This window comes from Zingiber officinale, chromosome 9B, assembly GCF_018446385.1.
Source record: "Zingiber officinale cultivar Zhangliang chromosome 9B, Zo_v1.1, whole genome shotgun sequence".
In the NCBI taxonomy this organism is placed as follows: Eukaryota; Viridiplantae; Streptophyta; class Magnoliopsida; order Zingiberales; family Zingiberaceae; genus Zingiber; species Zingiber officinale.
Genome location: NC_056003.1, coordinates 58,419,867 through 58,435,904, shown reverse-complemented (window position 1 = coordinate 58,435,904; position 16,038 = coordinate 58,419,867). Strand labels below are relative to the sequence as shown.

At 37.1% G+C, this 16,038-nt stretch overlaps 1 protein-coding gene across 1 annotated transcript; it reads left to right on the top strand.

The window, feature by feature from the left end:
• The first annotated feature begins 13,415 nt into the window (after nt 1–13,415).
• LOC122023028 (thaumatin-like protein 1b) lies at nt 13,416–14,250 on the top strand. Its single transcript, XM_042581128.1, has 2 exons — nt 13,416–13,473; nt 13,553–14,250. Exons 1-2 carry the CDS (start codon nt 13,416–13,418, stop codon nt 14,248–14,250), a joined length of 756 nt encoding a protein of 251 aa, XP_042437062.1.
• Nucleotides 14,251–16,038: the final 1,788 nt, after the last annotated feature.

The following is a 16,038-nucleotide window of genomic DNA, read 5'->3' as shown; positions in this document are numbered from 1 at the left end:
GTATGTCACGATAGTATGGACGTATACAAATTCAAATATTTGTAAGAGGAGGGTCTTACCCATTAATTATCTTGTCAACCTAAAATTACCTCAAACACCATGAATTTTTTATGCCACGATAGTGTGGACGTATACAAATTTAATTATTTGTAAGAGGAGGTTTTACCCTTTAATTTTATTTTGTCAACCTAACTTTATGACAAATAAAATTACCTCAAATACTATGAATTTTGTATTCCACGATAGTGTGGACGTATACAAATTCAATAATTTGTAAGAGGGGGTTTTACCTAGCTTTATGACAAATTAATAGTTGGTTTTTCTTCAGTCACACAAATAATAGTAGTGACTCCGATGGGGAGGATACTATTAAATGTGCCTAAGTGTATACCATTACTTGATACTAAGTCCACTTAATAGAATTGTGCCCCTTCAGTTGGAGAAGATCACACACATCCTAAATAATTTTCTATAATTATCCATTAAGGAAGTTTGATCTAGTAATCCACAAACAAACTCATCCGATGTGGAGGAAGGCACTCAGAGCCAACGTACAAGTTTGAATGCATCACTTACAAACCAGTAATGGAGACCGTGGAATTTAATTAAATTCCTCTCCCACTTAGTTATTTAGAATGAGGAATTTTAACATGCACACAAACACAAGCACACATAACATAAAAGGCAATAAATAAGAAAAATAATTTTCCAACTATTATGGCCTCATCCATAGCTGTCCTCAATGTGCCATCAACCCTAGCTGCTACCATCTTTAGCCACCGCCATTGAGTCTAGTCGTCGCATCTATCTTGCTTCTTTTTCTACTGCGCCTCTGGTCCTCAAATAGCCCCACGCCTCGCAAGGATACGATCCGTGATATAAATAAAATTTTATATTTATCGATCCTATATTCCACGAAGGAATATACACATAATCTATATCGAACAAAATGTAAAACTCTAATAACTAATACAGCTCCTGCTGTATTTAATATTGCAATCATGCACACACATAAAATGCCCTCAACATGTCCGAGGGTCCAATCACACACAAACACAAGCATGGCCATAATAGTTGGATCTAGGATGTCTACAACCACAGAGTTAATCTATTTACACATCCTACTATTATCATGCCTAAATTATGTATAACATGTGCATAATTAAACTAAAAACCAAACACACAGAGGCTAAAACCAAGCACTTAAAACCTAGCTCTGAAACCAATTCTTGGTTGCTACTCGGCATACCGTCCTAGTTCCCCTGTACAAAAATTTGTACAAGCATAGAACTATCCTAGCTACCTATGTGTTCTACTGAAGTTAAATTTGGATTGCAAACGATGTTTGATATTATTAATCCAAATTATCCTTCAGAAGTTAAACTTGGATTAGAAACGATACTTAATATTTTTACTCTAAGTTTAACCGATGTGATCTTCCTAAGTTAAATCATATTACAGAAGTTATCAAATATCTATTTCAAATATTGGCTTCCAGGTTAAACATGGTGAGGCACTAAGCCTTCTTGGATATGGGATCATCCACCACTTCCTAGACAAAGCCTCACAAAGAAATTAGATATTTAACTTCTTACAGTAAACTAGGTTTAACTATAGCAACCTCAATAGAAACACATTATCAAAACTTGAAATCAAAAAATAAAATCGATAACATAAAATCGATAGCCTCTTGTGTTTGGTTTTTCAAGATCTATACAAAGAACATGAACTAGTTATGATGTGGAAACAAATAACTAGTTATACCTTTCTTTGTAGCTTAAAGACCTCTTAATCTTCGGTTGTAATCCTCTCCTCCTCTTGGACGTTGTGTGGGCAAGGATCTACCAAGATGGAATCCACTCGAACCACTTCTTCTCCTCCAAGACTCTCGAGCCACAAAGGGATGCCAAATAGAAAATTTCCTTCTTCTTCTTCTCCTCCAAGCAACCGACCACCAAGTGCTTCTCCTCTTCTTCTTCTTCCTCTCCAAGTAACCGGCCACAAGGATTTTCAAATCCTTGATGCCGCCGGCCCTAAGGAAGCAAAAGAGGAGACTAGATGAAGAGGTGTCACCGGCCTAAGAGAAAAGGAGAAGGGGAGTGGCCGGCCACACCAAGGATAGAGAGAGGAATAGAATAGGGTTGTCTCTCACATTAGGCACCCTCTCCTTCTCTTTTATAATACTTGGTCAAGGCAAAAATGGAAAGTTTTAAACATAATTAAAACTTCCTTATTTATGACCTCCCTTTTAAAAAAAGGAAATTTTAACCACAATTAAAATCTCTCTTTTCTAAATTTCCTATTGTACATGGCAATAAAGGAAAGTTTTAAAATGAATCTCTCTCTTTTACTATAAAAAAGAAAAGATTAATTAAAACTTCTCCTTTTTAAATCATGGTTACAAAAAAAGAAAGTTTTATCAAAAATTAAAATCTCTCTTTTAAACATTATAGATAACTACAAATAAGGAAAGATTTTAACAAAATTAAAATCTCTCTTTAATCTTTTGTAGATAGCTATAAAAGGAAAGATTTTAAAATTTTAAAACTCTCTTTTAAATCCATGAAGATGGCTATAAAAGGGAAGTTTTTAACAAAATTAAAATCTTTCTTTTAACCATTGTAGATAACTACAAAAAAGAAAATATTTTAACAAAATAAAATCTCTCTTTTAACCATTGTAGATTACTACAAATAAGGAAAGATTTAACAAAATTTTATTTACAAAAAATTCCTTTTCCTTTCTTATGGACGGCCCCATGCTTGGTCACCAAGCATGGCTTGGCCGGCCACTACATGAGCTCCAAAATAATGCTTGGTCGGCCCCCTTGCTCCAAGCAAGGATGTATCCGGCCCATTACTTGGGCAAGAAGTGGACTTTGTGGATACAAGGCTTTATAGAGGCTACAACAGGGACCGAGAGGAGAAATTGATTTTGGTCTCCCGATGGGCTTGAGCTTCCCGTTTTCACCCCGAACACCCAACTCAAGTTCATCAATAATAACTCATACCACTAAAGAGTTATTATTGAAATACCGCACCAATCCTAAATTACATTATGGGCTCCTTCTTATTATGAGTGCGTTAGTCTCCCTGTGTTTAAGATATCGAATGTCCATTAATTAAATGAGTTACTGACAACTCACTTAATTAATATCTAGCTCCAAGAGTAGTACCACTCAACCTTATTGTCATGTCGGACTAAGTCCACCTGCAGAGTTTACATGACAATCCTTATGAGCTCCACAAGGGGATATCATCAACCTAGATTACTAGGACACAGTTTCATTCTATAATCAACAACACATCATATAAATAATATCATTTTTCAACTTATCGGACTTATTGATTTAACAAGCCAAATCACACCCTTTGATAAATTAAAGAAATAAATATTAAGTATACGTGCTTGTTATTATATCATGATTAAGAGTACACACTTCCATAATAACAGAGGTTTTGTTCTTTTATGTAGTCAGTATAAAAGAAACTGTCTCAAATGATCCTGCTCAATACACTCATAGTGTACTAGTGTAATTTTATAGTCAAGATAAACTAATACCAAATTACACTACAACCACTTCAATGGTTTGTCTCATTCCATCTTGGTTGTGAGCTACTATTTATAATTTATAAGGAACTAATAACATGATCTTCTGTGTATCTCTTCACACCATGTTATCTTCAATATAAATTAAATGGACAACTACACTTAGCAAAAATGTAAATATTTGACCAATGTGATTCTTATAAATATTTATACAAAAGTTAGGCTTTTAGTATACATCCTAACATAAACAACCATTTCTGACCTATTTCTTAAGGTAGATACTAAGTAAATCCATCTTGTTATCATTAGAGGAGATTGCTTTAAGTTTTCCACTATACATCATTATTGACGAAGTGAACAACTAAGCAAGATGAGCTATTCACCCCTACTAGTTCCAAAGTGACCCAACAGACCGGGCCTAAGACACCTCGACTTAAAATACTGATCAAACCTCTCATAACACAACTTTATTTCTCTAGGTGGCCCATTATACGCCCGACCAGACAAAATACCAATCGAACCTTTAGTACTTAGTTTCATATTGCTTCTCAGATGGATTTCCAGTACGCTAGAGGCATCATATTATTTTCTGAATGAATTTATAATAATATTCAACACATAATCGAGCATCTTAAAGTGAGAACAGATGTAAAGATGGACGACATTACATGCCGACCGGGATATACTTAGCTTCCAACATGAGCAGAGAATCCTAATAACCTGTCAGTATAACAATCACATGTTAGGAAATATTCTTATGGAACCTTCTTTGATGATTATTGTATCTCTCATCAGCAGACCACTTATAACAGCATATTCCTCTGATAACCTCAGTACTGGAAGATTTCTCAGACAATTATTGTATATTGCCTAGGTTATACATTTTCCTTTACTTAACAATCCCTAACACACTTTGCCACCTCATGATTGCGGAGGTCATGTGAGGTGGTATATAAAGGGGGGTCCCTCCATTGGGAAGGTATGTTTTCTTAACATCTGAAGCTTACTCTCGTGTGCACATTCTCTACTGTTCTTTATTCACTCATCCGGACTTGTACTGACTTGAAAATCAAAGGTCTTCGCTAAGGACTCCCCCTAGTCTCTAGGCATTGACGTTTTGTTGGCTCATCTCCGTGTGTACAGGATCAAAGGAGAGCATCTCCTTTGAGTAAGAGAACCCAATCAACAATTAAGTTACCGTTCCCAGCGTGTCATCTCTACAGTTTTCAAACAAGATCACTAGACAATATGGAATACTAGGAGTTCACTAGAGTAGTAAACTCTAGATTATAAAAATTACACTAATGAGACTAGGTAAAGAGAAATCCTAGTAGATTGAGGCCAATGGCGTCCAGCTAGGGAGAAGTCACGATTCCATTATCAAATATTAGTCAACAATGACTTATCTAGAGTTTTGCTAACTAGCATTCAATTATCATCCAAAAAACTAAGACTTTCCATCGCTTATTAGACATATGATTCTCCCTAATCTATCTGAACTTCCATTGCCAACACCTATTCAACTTCTCTAGTCCCAAGTGTGTGGTCTACCTACACTCTTGTACTTTCCATCACTAAATATTAGCTCAAACTTAAATCACTTAGACTTCTCATTTACCAACTCTCTTATTGGACCTTTTCAATTTCAAAATATTTGATTGACCTTGACCTTCTTGTTCTTCTTTCATAGTTAAATATCTAGTCAACCTCAGTATACATGACATTTTCAACAAACATATTGCTAAAATATTAAAAAATACTCTTGGGTAATCACCAAACCAATAAGTGTTTCTCATCTTGTGGTCTCTCAAATATGTTATATCATCCTTCTTTGATCTCTTTACAAAATTCATGAGTAAAAAACTCTATATAGAGCAATGTTTAATTTAAATCCTCTATCCAAAGATCAAAATTCACGATCTCGTCCCCACGGGGTACCCAATTGGCTATAAAGGATGATATATTTGTTACAATGAGGTATGAATCAATGTATGACGGATGTATGCCTTCGGAAAAAAACTTCTCTCGCCCCCTATCCACTTGACGGTCGATTATAAGTGGGCCCCTTAATTTACCTTTCTTCACATAACTTGAGGATGAACTGTAAGAGATGTCTGAGAAGAACATAGTCACCTTTTATTATAAAATTCACGGTCCCCCTTAGTCACTAGGGGCACGATTATATCAATATGATGAAATATATTATTCAAATATCAAAATACAATTTATACCTTACACTACAACAAAAACTCTCATAGACATCAGTGGAACAACAACAGTTTTAAGCAAAAACCGATGTCTTTGAGTATTTTACACCGGTTTTTCCAAAAACCGATGTCTATGAGCGCAGATTTTCGCTCATAGACATCGGGTTTTTAAGCGATGTCTATGAACGCCTTTTTTTTCATTAATAGACATCGGTTTTAACAGCGGTTTTTAAAATCCGATGTCTATGAATCAAAATTTTGACGGACTTTCTTAGCGCACTTTTTTTGGGCTTCTCCTCGCCCACCATAAATCAAAACCCTAATCCTCAGGCGCCGATCCCGCTCCTCAGGCTCTTTCTTTTGCCTCCTGCTCCTCAGGCGCCGATCCCAGCTCCCCCTGCCAACTGCACTTCTCCCCAGCCCCTGGTGCCGTCCCGCAAATCGAGTCCCTCCCGCTCTTCCGCGATGTGCCCGTACTCGAGCGCCAGGCGCTCTTTCTCCGCAACCGGATCTGCTCTGTGCTCTTCGACTTCTCTGACACGCTCAAGTCAACCCGCGAGAAGGAGGTGAAGCGGCAGACGCCGTTGGAGCTCGTCGACTTCGTGCAATCCGGCTCCGGCCAGCTCAACGAGCAGGTACAGGAAGAGCTCGTCCGACTGTGTCTTCATAAGATCGACTCGGTGTGATCGTCGGGCAGAGTCGGAAGCAGAGGAGGGAGGGTGCCCGGCCCGTCATCACCGCGAGAGTCAAGTTTGGCAGCAATCTGACGAGTCTTGGAAGGCAGTCTAAGGTGGAAAACACGGGGCTTGGCGTGATATCCGGGAGCTAAAAGCTTCCACTGTTTAGGCCGCTGCATTAGGGGATCCGAGGGAATGACAGCGGGCTGGTCGCCAATCTCCCCAAGGCGCACGCTAGGGTGACGCTGCCGCTTGGTACCGGGTAAAGGCGCGGCCAGTACATCAATCAGCTCGGCCGTGCCGCCATTGGACGGTGGCTCCGGCAGTTGGAAATCCTCCATCGAATCGAACGTCGGGCACTCCGCCGCTGTCCGTTCGTCCTTCTCCATCCCAAGCTCTTCGCTCAAGTTCTGACCTTTTTCCTTAGCACTCCCATCATCCCTGATTCGCTTCGTGCCGTTCTTTGCCGCAGATCGTAGATGCCCATCCGGAGTTGGAGTTGTTCGTGGGAATGGATATGGATGCTTCAATCCATGACCAGGCCCGGGCTCAGATAGAGAAGCTCTTGGCCGTGGATTCGCGCGGCAGCAAGTTGAAAGCTTACACTCATGTCAGAAACTTCAAGTACATCAAGTCGATGCTTGGCGGCGTCGATGAGAACCTGCTTGACGTTGGGGTGAATGGCATCTTGATGGACCTTGGAATCTCATCCATGCAGGTTATTGTTCAGTTTCACTTCTCATGTTTGATGAATTGCCGAAAAGAATTTACTTTGAATCTAATAAGTTGGTAAGCTATTTAACAGGTGGATGACTCTAAAGGGGATTTAGTGTGCAAGGTGATGGACCTTTGGATATGCGCATGAATCCTCAGGTTAGAGTTCTTAGATGAAATTTATCCATTAATATATTTGCTTGTGAAGGTGTCAGTCACTTTATCTATTACTAATGCTTATACATGAGAGTTTTTTCTGCAATGAGGATTGTAAAAATCAATCATGAAACTGAATGAGAAATCATGGTATGAATGGTTATTTAGTTACTAATATAAAAAAGATGCATTTAATATTATGTATGAAAACAAGATGTTCATTCAACAATTTCTATCTATGAAAACATGCCCAGGGCAATTGTTATATTTTTTGTCCTTTTGAAATGATATGAACAATAGCCTGTATGCTAGTGTTTTTGGTGAGCATGTAGCACTTGATGCTAATGATATGCCCTATGGTAAGTGAGATTTCAGAAATTAAACTAGTATGTACTCAGAGAACTTGTATGTGTTTTTGTCATATAGATTTTGAGGAGATGTTTTTGTTCTCTATCATATCATCTAACTTATGAAATTAGTTATTTAGGTGATTTATTTTATTTTATTTTATTTTATTGTGGTACTCAGTACCTTTTGGGTTCTTGATCTTGCCACAGGTAAGAGCAATTAAATTTTCCATAGTTTTGGATGCAGAGTAGCAGACCATGTATAATACTCATTTTGGTTGCTTGACCTTTATGTTTGACAACTGGCATAGTTTAAGCTAAATCCCAAGTTTTCTTTTAGTCACGTTGCTTGAATTTATAAAACATTATTTCTGTTATGATATTTCATGTACAATCATTTGTGTCCTTAGCTAAACATAGCCTAAAAATGTTCACTCATATTACTAACTAAAAATGTAAATTCATTTTTCACAGTATTCTTTAGTGACTTATGTTTCTTGTGATTTCAACAGTGCTGGCAAAAAGAAGAAAACAAGCTTTTTTTTCAGAGCTACAAAAGCCAACACCATAAGTATGCTATTACTCTTCATCACACAACTCGTTTTGGTTGTAGTCACCTTATAAATGCAATGTGCATGCTGCTACTCTTCATTTGCCTTTTACTTAGATATTTTAATGTTTTTTAGCTTTATAGTATGATTTATTCTTCTGTTTACAATCTAGTCATTATAGTTCACTTTCCTAGTTTCTTATTACCATCATGCAACCTTAGTTTGATGCCTAATGTTTCTCATATTACTGACAAATGCCTATTTAACAGGTGGATGACTCTAAAGGGGATTTAGTGTGCAAGGTGATGGACCTTTGGATATGCGCATGAATCCTCAGGTTAGAGTTCAGATTGGGAGTTTGCTCAGCGTCCGCGCCATACGAGTGCAGTCAAGGTGTTTGCTTTCGATCCTGAGAGAAGGATTTGTAACATAAAACTATGGAAATAATTCTTTTTTTTTGTTTTTGAAAAAAAAAAATGAAGAACTGCTGTTCAAAAGCTGGCATTTTACTACGAGTGGTTGGCCAACAGCTCAAAGCTTGCCGGAAATAATATCACTCCCTTTCATGTTTTGCCACTACTGTTACCTCTGAAATACAAAAATAGTATCAGTACTATCACTCATTTGCAAATTGCCAGAGTTTTTTTTAGTATCATCTTAATTTGACTATCTTGCAGGTTAAGAGTTGATCATGAGAAAATTTTGATAATGTGTTGAAGGGAGCATCAGTAGAAGATGGTAGGAGTATTGCATTTCTTCGATTTCGGTCAAACCAGCTCCTCCCGTAAGTTACTGGCACTCAATCGACACAATAGTGGTGAGATTGCATCTTGCAAGATGTAAATAATGTACATGGACCTCTAACTTTCTTTTAAGTTAGAACTCAAGAAAACATATACAAACCTTCAACTTTGTTGCTCGAGTTAAATTATTGAAGATTCCTTCGGTCATATTTTACTATCATAATTCCTGATCTTACTGCCTTCACAGGTCTTGAACCTCCTAGAAATAGCTTAGAGGTTCCTCCTATGAATACTTATCATAATTTTCAACTGGTTCATGAAGACATTCAAGTAAGTTGTTGGGTTTAAGAATTGTTCTTCAGAGTATTCATGGCTTCTTTAGGCAAGCATTTCACTGATTTAGCAATAAGAGAACCAAAATTACTATCATTTGTGTATATCTGAACGTACATGCTTCTGGTTATGTTCTTGATTTGGTACTTGAGATTTTTCTTCGTCGATTTATGTGAATCTTCTTGTGGGGATTTAACAAGAACCGAGAACAAAAATTGATTCCCTTTTTATATTCACATGATTTCAGTGCTCAAGTTATTATAAAGAGGACATTTGCCAACAATCTCACACCAAAAAATTGATTGCTGTTGAAAGGCTCCACAGAACAAAGGATCACCAAAAAACCGATGTAAGTATTTTGATGTGGGAATACAATTCCCACGGGTTATATGCATGTAGGGCCTTGAAAATATATAATGCGGAGGCTGGAAGGAAAGGGAAAAAACAACCGACATGGGTAGTTGTCAAGGTATGTCCTTTTGATTAGCAACTGTTTTACTATCCTTGAAGGAGTTGTTCCAATATTTCTTTTCTAACATAGGCTCCTCAACAACCGGATGCGGAGCAATGTGGTTTTTATATCATGCGATATATGAAAGATATAATTGAAAAATTTGGAGTTGACCACAAGGATTCACTTCCAACAATGGTAATAATACAATATTTACCCTTGGTGATTTTGATAATTTCTATGCTTTTCCCCTGGTGCTTGCTATGATTTTTTTGATACAAATCGGATGGTATGCTTTTGTTACAATGATTTTTTTTATACAAACCGGATGCTATGCTTTTGTTACAAACCATATACTAGTTGGAGATTAAATGATTGCCTAAGAAGAAAGGAATTAGAGATTAGGAGCTGCAGTGAGTAGAGTGGCTGGATAAGCTATCTTAAATGGTAACCTTAGGATTAAAGGATTGATTACATTTTTTGAACCTGCTCAACTTCCTCTAAATATCTAACACATTGATACTCGAATTTAACCTAACCTATTAAGATAAATGGGTAATCAATACTAATCTTAATTTGATTGTTTAAATGTTGGGCTCCTGTTTCATAGCAAGGTTCATTTTGTGACTCAAAACTAAGTTTTTTTTAGAACCAATTTTCTGAATTTTGAGAACCAATTTTTTTTTGTACATCTACCATCAAGTATGACCCTACTTTATTAGATGCTATCATGTTTCTTTTTTTGCTTCAATTGACAATCTGGTGGTTCGTAGAATTTGGAGTGTGGACAATCTGTTAAGGTTGTCTTTAATCAGATTTCGATTGTGCTACTAGAGATTCATAAATGAATATTTGTCAATCTAATCAGCTGGTTTGGCTTAAGAATAAGATCAGTAATAGCCAACCAAAGTCTAGTAAAAATGCCCTCAAAAGTAACTAGAGTGGCCGAAAAGAGGGAATTAGAATTGGAGAAAGAGATGGAGATTATTAAGGATATCAATGTATATATTAGTCTCTTTCTCTCTTTCCTAACAACTTAGCTTTTAGGATAAATAGTCAGCCAATCAAATTTCAGAGAAAAAGAGAGGAGAACCTTCACTAGTGCAATTGGCGACCATGCACCACTCTTGTTGTCCGCTGTGCTGTAAGGCAGAGTTGACGGATGTAAGTGAGATATGTTAGGATCTTTATGTTCTTGAATTTGGGATCGTTTCCAAGGTTTTTCTGAAGTAAAATTGCTGCTTAGGATCTCAGCGTCCTATCATAATCGATGTTTCTGAGTTTTGTGACCTAGTGCCCTATGATTACAGTAATTGGCTAGTTTGCATCAAGAAAATTCCCTGCTCTTGATAAGAAAGAAGACCATTAAATAGCTTCCTGATTGTGAATACTTCATTAGTTGTAAATTAACCAGATATACACTTTTCAGTTGATCTGTTACAGTAAAAGCCAGTAATAGAAACTACTTAACCATCCAAATCTCCTGTACAGAGATTTAGACCCCCATCTTCATGCACATCCACTTAATTAACACTTTCACTGCATATCAACCCACCTTGTGTTTGCCTGCTTCATTGATTGTGTGGTGATGGTGAATTTTATAGCTTTTGCTCCTTATTGTATTATGTCTATTAGCCATGTGTATACAAAGGGCACAGTTGCATTCTTGCTTATGAGATTTGGAAGATGGCATCAGAGGTAGTACAATAAATAGTATATCTCTTCATTTGCTTGTTAACTATGAACATTTTCTTTGTTCTTCTATGCTTCCTTCACTGTTATTCGTAATCTTCCACAGACCTTTAAAAACTCAGTATTCTATTTTATTTGATACATGCACACATTTGTTTTAGTTATTTGACATATGGTGAATTTATGTGTTTTTACAGTTTACAAATCTCAAGTACTCCAGAGTTGAAATTGATGAAGTGCGGTTCGAGTGGGCTGAATGCATGCTAGATTACATTTGAGACAGTTGTACCTTAATGTGTTAACAGAATGTTATACTTTGATTTTGATATCTATTAGCTAGCTTTTGATATAAAATGAATGTTTGGGTATTTTATGAATATTGTTGTAAGAAGATTATTTATATAATTTGTGAATATTTGTGTATTTTATGGATATTATTGAATGAAGAATATTTGTACAATTTGTGAATATTTGTGTATTTTTTTTTGTTATTGTCGGTTTTAAAATCAAATCTGTGCTGTTAGAAAAAAATACATATTACATCGGTTTTCCACCGATGTAAAACCGGTGTTATAAAGTAATATTACATCGGTCATTTACCGCTGCCAAAACTGGTGTTATTAACAAAAGCTATTACATCGGTTTTACATCGTGTATGAAACGGTGTCGTTAAGTGATACTACACCGGTTAATAACCGATTCGAAAACCGGTGTCGTTAAGTGATACTACACCGGTTTTAACCCGATGTCTAAAATGGCAGACTTTTAATATCGGCTTCATAGACATCGGTCGAAAATCAAATAGACACCGGTGGAAAACCGATGTCTATGAGCGATTTTGTTGTAGTGTTACTTAACCTAGAGTCAATTGCACAAACTGAAAAAAAAAAAGCATATGCCATCATTGTGGCAAAAAGGTGAAACGCTTGCCCCCAGCGCCCCCGTCGTATCTGACCCAAGGCCATCACGAGGGAGGTAAATCGTAGCATCCGAGCGAGCATGTGACGAACAGGGTATAATACGAGGATAGAAGATTTATTCCCTAGTTATCCCGAGGATTGACCCTGCGATCATGATAGCATATGTCATCGGGGTGTCATGCCATCTGTCTAAAATAGACAGAGTAATCAATTTATTCACATAGGCATCCAAAAGAACAATTTACATGTATAGTTATAATCTCGCTTGGATGTCATATGATATATTTTAATAGAGACAAGGTAGGCAAGTGATAAATGCTATATTTTAACATTCTTTGTCATACGTTAAATGCCAATGAACATTTTTCAATTTTTTTTTAAAAAAAAATATCCCTCTACAATAAGATAAATCAATGTATTGACCTGAAAAAGGATACGTGATATATAATAAATATTATGTTATAGCAAAACTTTATTAAGTTTCTAAACTTTAGTTTATTTAAAATAAAATTGATATATCAAACTTATAAAAAAAAATTAAGATTTTGCTGAATAATAAAATGATGAAATCTAATATAATAATAATTATTATTATATTCCAAGATATTTATAATATATAATATATATATTTTCATAGACAACTTGTGCTTGGATGACATATATTTAATAGTAGATTCATTTTTTAATAGAGGGATCTAAAGCATTACCCTAATCCAAACTAACTATATATTTTAGTTTTGGGTTTATGGTTAATAATCAAGAGTTTCTTGTAGAGCATAAATATTTGGGTTTATGGTTAATACTCAAGAGTTTCTTGTAGAGCATAAATATCATGGCCAACTTACACCTTGTTTCCCCAATCTTTGGTCCTTAAAATATAAACTAATAATAATAATAATAATCGTCCTACTTTGTTTATAATTTATAATATTCATATTTCCATAAATAATTTGTGCTTAGAAGGTATATATTAAATAGTAGATTAAATATTGGACTAGAGGGGCCGGGTCTCTATAAGTACAAGCACTATCCTATTCCAAACTATCCTGATAGTTTCTTGTTGAGCGTAAATATCATGGCCAACTTACATCTTTTCTCCCTCGTCTTCTTCGTCATCTTCCTCCTTGTCTTAGGTTAATTATATATATTTATATATATGATTTAATAATAGTTAATTATATTCTAATTGTGTTGGTTAATTATGTTAATTAGGAGCGGATTCTACCACGTTCAACTTCGTGAACAATTGCTTGTACACGGTATGGCCGGCGACACTCTCCAACGGCGGCATCGCACCCCTTCCGCAGACAGGATTCGAACTCACCAGCGGCGCCAGCGCCTCGGTGGAGGCGCCGGCCGGCTGGGGAGGTCGCATGTGGGCGCGCACCCGGTGCTCCAATGACGCCGCCACCGGCAAGTTTTCCTGCCTCTCCGGGGACTGCGGAAGCGGACAGGTGGCCTGCCTGGGGGCCGGCGGCGCTCCGCCGACCACGCTGATGGAGTTCACTTTGAATGGCGCAGACGGGAACGACTTCTACGACGTGAGCAACGTGGACGGGTTCAACGCGCCGGTGTCGGTGGTGGCAACAGGCGGCACGAGCGGGTGCAACTCGGCGGCATGCCCCGTCGACATCAATGCGGTGTGCCCGGCGGAGCTGATGGTGGCGGCGCCGGACGGGGGCGTGGTGGGGTGCAAGAGTGCCTGCTTGGCGTTCAACACGGACGAGTACTGTTGCCGAGGGGCGTTTGGGGGCCCGGACACATGTAAGCCCAGCAACTACTCAATGATCTTCAAGAATGCGTGTCCGCAGGCGTATAGCTATGCGTACGACGACAGGACCAGCACGTTTACGTGCGCCGGGGCAACAGCATACACCCTCACTTTCTGCCCTACGGCAAGTGCTCTCTAAATTATAAATCGTATTGTTTTCTTTTCCTTTTTAATAAAAATTAAAAGGAAGAAGCCGGTCTAGAAGCCACCTTTTTTGAAGAGGCAATAAAATTTATTATTTTCAAGTATCCTAATAATCAAGTTGCCTCAATGCTTTTTAGGCCCTAGATAAAAAAATAATTTAGGCCTTATTTTTTAAAAAAATAAATAATAAATTTTTTAAAATAGTTTTATATAAAATATTATTAAAGATATTTAATTTTATTAGTCAAATTAAAAGAATAATACAACGGTAAAGGCTATTTGTAAATACTAGTCACAAAAGTCACAAAGCTGCAACTTCAATTATTGGGCTAAGTTTGACTTCTTTCTTAGTGAATTAAAAAAATTCACATCAACTTTCAAATATAATTTGTTTAAAAAAATAATATATTGGTCGAATAAATATTTGTATTCAACTAAACAAAGTTAAATTTGGTGAATATAATATTAAAAATACTAGTTAAATTTGTTAATAAATGATAAATTATTATAATACTAGTTAATATACATTTTTAATTTCTAATTTTTATTGATTATTTTTAACTTCAATATATTATCAATCAAATTTATCTAGCAAAAAAATATTTAGTTGGTAGTCTTTTCTCGACATTAACGATGAATTATAAAACAAAATAGGTGTGATGTGGTGAATAAAAGTGAGACCTAGGTGGTCAATGGGCCCGTACAAGTGTCGGTCAAAGGTTAAAAAAGTCAAATATTTGGTTCAACTCTCCATTCTCTCTCAATCGGCTTTTGTTGTCAGACAGGATCTTCCGATTGAACAGACTTTCTACGAACCCCACTCTCGACTCTGCCGAACTCACACGGGGTTCTGCTCCCCATTCTCTCCCTATCGAATACGTTCGTCGAACAAGCTCTCTATGAGCTCCATTCCCAGCTTTGTCAGACCCGCACGAGGCTTTGCTCCCCATTCTCTTCCAATCGACTTTCACCGATCAGACAAGCTCTCTATGGCGCCACACTCCCGGCTCTGCCAAACCCGCACAGGGCTCTGCTCCCCATTCTCTCCCGATCTGCTTCCGTTGATCAAACAGGATCTTTATGGGTCCCACTCCCAGTTTTGCTAGACTCGCACGAGGTTTTGCTCCCCGTTTTCTCCCGATCAACTTCTGCTAATCAGACAGACTCTCTACGAGCTCCAGTCTCAGCTCTTTCGAACTTGCACGGGGCTCTATTCACTATTCTCTCATGATTTGCTGCCTCCTATCACACTGATTATAAAAGAACCAACACCGATTTGTTAGATTGTTCGTAGAGCTCTACTCCCTCTTGGGATATTGTCACAGTTCATTTATGCCTCATAAGAAAATGGACTCTCTACATGGGACCCATCTTCTAATGGGCCTCCCTGCCCAGGAGCCCATCTCACCATTAATACATCACGTGGGCTTGTTAGAAAATCAGAAGATTGTATTTGTGTACCGATATACAATACATCCTTCTCATATTAGATATTTTATTTTAATTACAAATCTTTCCTTATTAAGTGATACATATTTGTTAAGATTTTATTTATGCAAAATATTTTGTCTTAATAAAGAAATCATATATTGTAAGATTTAAATGTGCATAATTAATTGAAATCTTACCTTAATATGTTTATCATATATTTTTGTTGGAAATGGGGATAGTGGGGAACGTGGCCCATGTTCCCCACTACACATAATGGAAAAGTCCATTATGCCCCTAGTGTATTTCCCTATATAAAGGTGGTCCGTCCAAGGCTCAGGGTGGGTGAAATTGC

What these genes read in the sequence shown, in the direction of transcription:
- LOC122023028 (XM_042581128.1), top strand. Translation starts at nt 13,416, where the DNA reads ATGGCCAACTTACATCTTTTCTCCCTCGTCTTCTTCGTCATCTTCCTC. An exon ending in CATCTTCCTCCTTGTCTTAG is followed by an intron (nt 13,474 to 13,552) that starts GTTAATTATATA and finishes TATGTTAATTAG; the next exon opens with GAGCGGATTCTACCACGTTC.